We start from the raw sequence: 9,628 nt of genomic DNA, 5'->3' as shown, positions 1-9,628 counted from the left end.
GTACCAACTATATACTCTAGAAATAGAGTGGACTGGCTTTAAAGAAAAACTTGGTTTATGATTCCATTTAATCAGCATAAACACCTTCAAGAACTGAATTGAAAGTTCTGCTTGCCAAAATCTACATACCCTTTTCAAAAGAGGAAGGAAGATTTAAGCACAAATTTGGAATCACTAGGATATTAAAACCACCACAAAAAAAAAAAACCCTTAGTGACAGATGTGATACTACAATTAAAAAAAAAACACAAAACTTTCATCACATCTGTGTATGTTGTTGCATCCTCCAAATGTGCATAAAGCTAGGCTGAGCAGAGGTGTAAAATTAAACAGTAGTTAGTAACATTAGGCCAACTTCCAAATGAATTCAGACATTTTGGGAATATTAAAAAATGCAAAGGGAGGTTCCTTTTGCAACATTCAACAGTTATCTGATTATTCTTCTCATGTGTTCTGTTAATAGACTAGGAGACTAATTGCTGATGCACTTACCAATCCCTTATTTAAAGTTTCACTTTCAAGGTATGTAAAGCAGTCTCTTAAGCAACAATGCATGAGGATATTTGAAATGTTAATAAAAGGAAGGGATGCAATTGTATAGACAGTGAAGGTTTTGCAATTAACTAGAATTAAGAAAAATAAGATCCTGTCATTGCCAAATACTATGAAAAACACCGTTTTACATGTTTGGTAAACATTATTCATAAAAATACAATACCAAGTTTATAATCTAAATCAGAGTAGTTAAGGAAGAAAAAAATTTTTAAGTAACATTTATAAAGCAGCCATCTTACTGACTACCAAATATATTATCTGGCTTAAATATTAGATCATTTATTCACTTTAAAAATCAAGGTATAGGGAGAGCTCCCCACCCTACCCCAAATTAAGTCAGAGCTTGTAAGCCAGTACATACCTCTATGTAAAATCTTTAAACTCCACAAATAAGTAAGGCCTTTAACGACCTAAATTGAGAAAGAGAAAACAGGATAATGATGGTTTTTATACGGAACTTTCCACGTTTAAACACATAATCATATCAGCCGTAATTTCTTCCTTCCAAAGTCTGTTAACCAACACGCATTTATTGAACACCTCCCATTTCTGTGTCAGGCGCTGTGGGGACACCGAATGTATAAGCTACAGGTTCCTTCCTTTAATGAGCTCACAGTGTTTTGAAGATAAGGTACGATGAATGAAAGAAATGGATATGTGTGCACATAATATGACCTGGAAGTCCACTGACGAAGTTCTCAGTGGTGGTGTGGGCAAAAAGGAGGGACAGGAAAAAGGGACAAAGATTTTCACTTATTTTCTATACTTCTGTACATGAAAAGAAAAATTTTTTAAGTCGTGACATTTATAACCAAGGAGAGACATTTTTTTAAAAACTTAACTAATGAGGGCAATGGGTGGACTAAAGCCTGCTTCCCCTGACAGTAGTCAGGAAGGCTTTACCGAAGTGCCAGGCCCTGAGTAACAGATTCAACTGATGTGAAGAAAAGTGAAAAAAAGCATTCAAGCCAAGGTAAAAATATATGATCAGAGTGTTGGGGCAGTGCATTCTTCAAAAATATCGAGGAAGACAAACACTGAGACACTGTTCTAGATTAACAGAGACTAAACAGACATGACAACTAAATGCAACGTATAATCCAAGACTGGATGCTGGACTAGAAATTTTTTTCTTTTGGTCTATAAAGGGTATTATTGGACAACTGGCAAAATCTGAATAAGGACTGTTTGATTAGATAATAATGATGTATCAATGCTAATTTTCTAATTTTGATCCATATACAGTGATGATGTAAGAGAATGTCCTTGTTCTTAGGAAATACACACCTGGAGTAATTAGGAGTAAAGGGTCATGATATTTGCAACTAATTCTCAAATGTTTCAGGAAAAAAATCTGTACATATATATTTAATCAAATATGGTTAATTGTTAACAATTGGGAAATCTGGGTGAAGCATCTTTGGGAATTCTTAGTATTACTCTCACCAGTTTTCTGGAAGTTTAAAATAATTTCAAAATAAAAAGTTTCCCCCCAAATATTTTAAATGATTTTAGGGTAGGAAACAACAAAGTATATCAAGATGATGATCCTCACAAGCCAGTCTGACTGATGCAAGTATGTGTGGAATCATGTAGACAATATTGAAAGGGCAAGTAAAAGAAATAAAATGAGAAAATACAAACATCTGAGTTAGATTTTAGATTTTTTTAATTTAACAGACTGAGTTAAGAGTAATTAGTCCAATAAGGTACTGAAGAGAAGATGTTTCCAAGACCCTAAGTACATGGGTTATAAGTGCTACCTTCTGTGTAGGAAAATTAATCATTAAAAGCTTTAAAAATCTTTATATAGAAATAGCTGTAAAAGGAGGTGCATATGTTTTTATTCATACCCACTGACCCTGTATGCACACAAGTGTGAACTTACCAATTTCAAGGTTGACTATTCATAATTAGGTATCAGATACAATGAACACACCACTATTATTAAAAATTTAGAGCAGAAGTTAACATATTTTAATTGTTCTCACTGAGTGGAATGTACTCCTGAAAAATTTGCTAACACATTATAATCAATTCTGTGATATATTTTTCTATTTTAAGAGAACAGAATACATATCTATAGCAAATGATTTCTTCCAGGATTCAGACTAAGTGGCATTACAATAAAACACATGCACTCTGAACAGTAAGATAGTAAAAACAGAAAATAGGAAAATAGGAATAACTAACACAGAAGGAAGAAATAAGACAAAAATATTCCCTTAAATGCATATAAAAATAACATCAATAATAAAAACAATTTTTTCTTTGAGTAGTAGGACAACATCATCTTATTTAGCTTGAAGTAATCACCCTCTGAGCTCTGGAAATAGGGTTAAAGTTCTCAACTTATAAGCTTAGTTGCATATTTTAAAGCTCTCCCATTAAATATAACTCACCACTGAAAATTAGTCCCACAGAAAATGAATAATCAGAAAACACACAGGGGAAGGCAATCCACCATATTCAGATTATCAGGCAGAGAAAAAGTAAAACAAATACTTGATTTTATGATACTTGCTAAATTTATAAGTTTTGTTGGACATTCAAAAAGAAAATATTATTCTTCCAACTTTATCAAAATAGACTACATTTTCCTTTAGAAGAAGAATAAATGCATGGGGAGCCAGAAATCTGTCCACTGAAAATCTAGAGGGTATTATTGGTATTCAGTAAGCTAGGTTTCACAACGACTTGACAAAGCCTTGACACTAAAAGTACTTATATCTGCTGTCAGTCACTCACTCCTTGACATGTCAAGTGCACAGCCTTTCAGGGACAACTTCAATCAACATTAGCACTCAAAATACAGTACACAGTGTCACTGCTTCAGAAATGAGAGGAAAAATAAAATGTGTTAGATGGCAGGGAAAGGGAGAAAGGCATTCCTCTTTATAGGAGGCCAGATTCCAGTGGAAAGTAATAAAAATCACTGAGCAAGCTGTAAGGCTGAAATCAACCAGTTTATATGGATTTCTTTTTCTGGGAAAATATTCTCTTGCCATACAACCACCAAGAGAAAATTTGAACAACATTATCATAAAGGCTGACAGGGGTCTATCCTGTAATGAATGTTGGATCTGTGGACCTGTATAGCATGCCAGACTAATAGAACCTGGAAAATAAAGTTACTTGGGGGAGGAAGAGATGCCTAGATGTGGTTCTAAGACATGAAAAGAATCTGAAGCAGTTGTATGTGTTACTCTAGTATTCTCCCATTCATACTCCTCTTTTTTACTTTTAAACCTCATTCTCCCTTTCATTTCTTCCTCTTCTTTTTTCTCATTTTCTTAGGAAACCAGACTGAAAGAGCATGGGGCCTGGAGTCAAACTGCCCTGGGTTCTAATTATTACTGACTAGCTACATGATACCTCTAGGCAAGCTGTTTAACTTTTCTACACCTCATCTTGCACTTGTGTAAAATATGTACAATCATCTATAGAGTTACTGTGAAGGGTAAATGACATAATATTTGTACATAAAACATTTATCAATGATTTTCATAAAGAAGTACTCAATATACACCTATTTTCCTCCTCTCTCCTGATTCTGTTCCTTCTGACTTGGTAAAAGAACCCATGTGCTTCCTTGGCCTCCCTGAGGGAACTCAAGGGAATGATGTTGATACTGTCTTCAGAACACTAGAGGAGTGATGGCCAAGGATACCGGGAACCCAATCAGGCTGTGAGAACATTTACTTTACAAATCATGTCCTACAAACCATCACTTTGCTAGTTTTATTCTGATTGGTAGAACCCTTCCACTGGTGTTTGTTAGCTGCAACAAAGGATTAACCAACTTTGTAGTCTACTAAAATTTCATTAAAAAAACACACTTTGGAAGTATTATACAAGCTTAGGCCCTAGCAGAGTTTATAAAACGTGGCAGATGAAGAGTAAAATTATCAAAAGCATTTTTTTTAAAACTCCTGACTAGAATATTCATATCTAATCACTATGCAATTTTATTAATTATTTTTTTAATTTTTGCTGTGTTGGGTCTTCGTTTCTGTGCGAGGGCTTTCTCTAGTTGTGGCAAGTGGGGGCCACTCTTCATCGTGGTGCACGGGCCTCTCACTATCACGGCCTCTCCCATTGCAGAGCACAGGCTCCAGACGCGCAGGCTCAGTAGTTGTGGGTCACGGGCCTAGTCGCTCCGCGGCACGCGGGATCCTCCCAGACCAGGGCTCGAACCCGTGTGCCCTGCATTAGCAGGCAGATTCTCAACCACTGCGCCAGCAGGGAAGCCCAAAAGCATTTTTTTTTTTTACTCTGGCCACAGGCAATTTTCATTACTATGACCTGATAAGCCATAAAAGCTGGTGAAATTGGACACATTTTAGAAACAAAAACAGCCTCATGTTTTAAAATGTAAGGGTTAAATACAAACAATGCTTTGGCTAGCACTTATTTCAAATGCCTTTCACTAAAATCACTGTCATATTTTCAATTAGGTAAGCCCTGCACTGAAGCTGGATTTTTTTTTTTTTTTTGCTGACTCCATTCACTTCACAGGCTTCCCACTCGAGTAGAATTGAAAAGACCGATGGCCTTGTGTGGCTGCCCTACACAAGAGGGAGGCAAGATTTATGAAATCCAGGAAGAACAAGCTTCTCTACTGAAGAAGGCAGATTCCTATTTTGGCCAAGTTTGATAGATAATTGAGTAAAGAACTCATACACTTTTTGCTTTTTCAATTAGTATTCCTCCTTTTTTTTTTTGCCCTTTAATATACGTGTTTTTAAACTTTAGAGCTAAGAAATGCCAAAAGCCACAAAGCATTCATTCCCCCCTGAGATTAAAAGAGGAAAAGAAACATTTTTATTTTCATCTAAAATAGTGCTTTAAGTAGTCAAATTTCATACTCATCTACCTAAACATGTAGATTAGAAGCTACTTAGCAGCAATAGCATCAGGAAAGAAAGTTCTCATCACCCTAGGCAGTTCTCACTAATAATTAGAAAGAAAAAAGGAAAGCTGTGAATTACAATGAACTAAGATTAAGTGTCCATGTTGGATTAAAGGATCTGTGTTGTCAGTCTGATGTATAATGAATGTGAAAATCAGCCATTTAATTAAATGGTACATGGTATAATCACTTTGTTCTGCACTAAACTGCTTAAGTTACCAGAACGCCTTTAGTTTAGCAACTGTTTACTATTACACCACCCACGACTTCTCTTAGACACTGTTTAGCCTATGTTATTCCAAATTTGAAATCTGGAGTTTATATAGTAATGTTAATTTAGTTGATATAGTTCATCGGTTTAAATTAGTGAATATAGAAAAGAGGAAATCACAAAGGTAAAAATTCCAGATATATGTGGTGAAAAAATTCAAAACCAAGTACATAAAAAGTCTGCAAAAATCTTTAAGACTAAAGTACTATTTTCTTATAGATGGTTTTATTTTAATAATTTAGGCTTTAAAAGTATTTTCTAATCATATGCCTATAACTACAAAATGTCCCTAAAACAGCTTTCTTTCCAAAGAACGTGGAAATTTTACTGGTTAACAAGAATAGTAAGGTCCCTGCAAATACATAAAACTAGAACAGGTCAGAATATGCAAGAAATTCCCTGGCAGTCCAGTGGTTAGGACCTGGCCCTTTCACTGACAGGGCCCAGGTTTGATCCCTGGTCAGGGAACTAAGATCCTGCAAGCCACACGGCGTGGCCAAAAACAAGAATATCCATAAGCCTGAAAACTGTCATGTGTTTATGTCATTATTGTAGGTTGGTCTATGAAAAGAAGAAAGGACAAAAATGATAAGAGAGTTAAGAAGGCCCTGGCAGTCAGCATGGATTGAAGGAAAAGAAAAAAAAAAATCCTGAGGATATAAAGAGAATAATGTTTGACTATAGAGATTAAATCACCCAAATTTCATAGAGTTGAAGCCATATACTCACCGCCACTGCAATTCTTCCAAGGACATGCTCTGGAATTTTTCTATATACATCCAAAGATCCCCCTGTAGAAACAAACATGTTGTGTTACAACAAATGAAACTACTAGAAAAGTGCACTGAGCCCCTCCTCTGTGGATCCATTGTGAGACTTCTTTTTCTCTACTGACATCATGCATTGGACGTCTAGGGTAAAATTAGCTTTTTAGTCCAGTTTTATCAATATTTATGACATAATCATACTTCCAGATGAAGCATAACTAGATACTTTCATTTTATTCTCAAGTGTATAATCGTACACATGTAAAAACTGAAGGAAAGTAGTGAAGGACACGCTAAGAATCTGTACTTTATGTAAACTTAAATACATACACAAAACTAAAGGTCAATAGGACAATCATATCTAGGCATCTAGCTTGTGTTAACAGTTTTCTCAAAGGTAAACCAGGACCCTATCTTAGAATTTTCATATTAACCAAACAAAAGCTGGTACATATAAAATTCAAAATACACATAAAAACTAATAAAGTAAAATAGCTATGTTAACATCTATCTAAATGAATGTTACCCTTCAAATTAGGTACCATGACAAGCAATCAACATATTCCAAAGATACTATCTTAGAACAAAATTTTTTTTTCTTTTTTGGAAATTCTCTTTGATACAATTTTGAAAACGACTTTATGAGGTTAAAAAAAACTCCTTATGTCGTAACATTTTTTTCACTAAAATGGTATTCACTAACATCCTTCACCTTTACCAAATTCAGCTTTTGGTGGTTTCCAAACAACAAAATCACTAGATTGTGAACACGATAAAGGCAGGGGTCATGTTGTTTGTTTTTAATTTTCATCAACCTAGAAATCAGCACAACTAACAGAGAGTACGTATTCAATAAGTATCTGTCAGATGAATAAATAAATTTAAATCGCCATGAATTTTACCAGCTAGGTTAAGTTGCTCTGAAAACAGTTTCAAAAGAAGGAACTGCAAACCATTTGCAGCAACAATAACATCATTAAAATAATGGCATAACTTTCCCAGGAAACTATTTCAAAGGAACCAGTATTCATTTGGAAGTATAAATTTGAGTATGCTTGTTAAATTTTTAATCTTATACAAGTAGTATAAGAATTTCAGGAAGATATGCAAAGAACCACTACTTTACTCATATTAATGATATGATTATATGAGAACTATTTTAACCACATAATAACCTTTCTTTGAGTCAAGGTGAGGTGTACAGTCTTTCAGTTCCATAAAGGAATTATCCAATATATTTGAGAAACAATTTTTGTTTCTATCAGAGGCTAAAAATTCATATTTAACAATTTTACCACTGGATGCTTTATAAGTATGCCTCGTAAGATGTTAACATGGAGCATATTATCCTTTTCAAATGCAGTTAAGTCTATTTTGCAAATATAAGTATTTTTATGTCAAATTTTCCTAAAGCTGAACAGAGAAAAATTATTTTTCCCTGTAAAAAATATTATATCAATATATATTCCATATATATAAAGATACTGGCTTTGTATTTATCTTGTTTAAAGCAGGAAAATGATCACTTCTTTCATTAACTTTGGCTTGTAGTTTCCAGATTCTGACAAGAAGCTGGAAAACCAGTGTTAGTAAACATTATGCTTTGGTTCTGGGTGCTACCAGGAAGAGAATGAAAAAATGACACTTCTGCAATGAGGTGAGCCATCTTTATTTACTAAAATGGCATTTTTATTATAGATGCAAGAAAAGTGAAAACACGGTAGAAAAAGCATTTCATGTTCTCATCGATCTTTCAGATGAACTGGCAGTTGCAAGGATGAACAGTCTCAAGAAGATCAAGCTTTACATGTTGGTATTTGGAATCCTGAGAAATGTAGTTTAGTGGGCAAATCCCTTATGAAGTGAACAGCTTGAGTGGCTCAAAACCAGGAGGTGCAAATCTATTCACATACACTACTAAGAAGTGCTAAGAGAAGATTTATTTTTACATAGGATATAAATCAGGGCTTAATTAGCTAAATGGATAGTAGTCAACAAGCTAAATCAAAAAACCAAAGATTATATTACCACCATTATTAGTGGAACAAGCCAAAAAAGAATCCCATTTTGAGGTAATTCACTGATTTTTCTAAATATCTACTTAATCTCAGTTATATCTCACTCTCCTTAGCTATCCATATAGGTAAATCTTTACATAGCTGGCTTTGTGTCATCACAGATTCATCCCGTCCTTGACATAATCATTAGAGAGAGAGACTGTCAGAGGCAAAAAAAAAATTGTGGCAGATCCACTTAGAATCAATAGTTCCTACTAAGCCGGATGAGTTTTCATGCAATTAAAATAACTCTTACCAGGCTAAAAATGGCAGAGGGTTTTCAGTTGAATTTTTACTGAGTTTTACTATCATTTCTATCCCATAGGCCTAGGCAATCTTTAGACTCATCAAATCATCAAACATTAGGGCTGGAGGGACCTTAAAGATCAGCCCAATGACTTTATTTGACTGAGGAGGGAAACTGAGTCCAGAGAGGTAGGTATTCTAGTCACAGCCATGAGTCAGTTGATGCCAGAACTCAGAAAAGATCTGAACCTTTGAACTGCAAAGATCTAAAAGGTTTCCCCATAACATCACATAGCTTGAGAATCACACATGAACTTTCTAGTCTCACTGCAATGTGATATTACTATATGACACATACTCAGAGAGACAGTTTAATCTTAGCTGAGGCACTGGTATTCAAGGCATATAGATACTCGTTTATCTGTTGAATGGTTGCTTTGAACCTTCTCACGATTCCAAAGTGACTGGTTTACTCTCTGTGACCTGTCACTTCCTCAGGTTCCCTGGCCTTAGATCATCCCTAGCCAGTCATTTCCTTGCATGCCACTATCCACCACGGGAAGCGGGAGGAAGAGTGCTAACAGAATAGCAAAAAATCCACGTCAACTGCCAAACAACTACACATTTCTGTTGATAAACTGGGGCTATCATCTTCATGAAATCAAGCCAAAAGAACTCATGGTGGCACAGTGGTTGAGAGTCTGCCTGCCGATGCAGGGGACACGGGTTCGTGCCCCGGTCCGGGAAGATCCCACATGCCGCAGAGCGGCTGGGCCCGTGAGCCATGGCCGCTGAGCCTGCGCGTCCGGAGCCTGTGCTC

The 9,628-nt window shown here is 35.5% G+C and overlaps 1 protein-coding gene across 1 annotated transcript in view; it reads right to left on the bottom strand.

Moving 5' to 3' along the window:
- Positions 1–916: 916 nt before the first annotated feature.
- The window catches only part of LOC103088140 (dual specificity mitogen-activated protein kinase kinase 5), a gene marked incomplete at its 3' end in the record, with an annotated part of 114,346 nt that continues 105,634 nt past the window's right edge, over positions 917–9,628 (bottom strand). The window contains exons 12-13 of the mRNA XM_007448144.1: positions 6,468–6,529; positions 917–965 (exon numbers count right to left, since the gene is read on the bottom strand). Of these exons, the coding sequence (XP_007448206.1) occupies positions 917–965; positions 6,468–6,529 (111 nt within the window). The remainder of the gene's footprint in view (positions 966–6,467; positions 6,530–9,628) is intronic.

Source organism: Lipotes vexillifer, unplaced genomic scaffold, assembly GCF_000442215.2.
Source record: "Lipotes vexillifer unplaced genomic scaffold, Lipotes_vexillifer_v1.1 scaffold713, whole genome shotgun sequence".
Classification (NCBI taxonomy): Eukaryota; Metazoa; Chordata; class Mammalia; order Artiodactyla; family Lipotidae; genus Lipotes; species Lipotes vexillifer.
The sequence above is the reverse complement of the archived record's forward strand: the minus strand, read 5'-3'. Positions and strand labels throughout refer to the sequence as shown.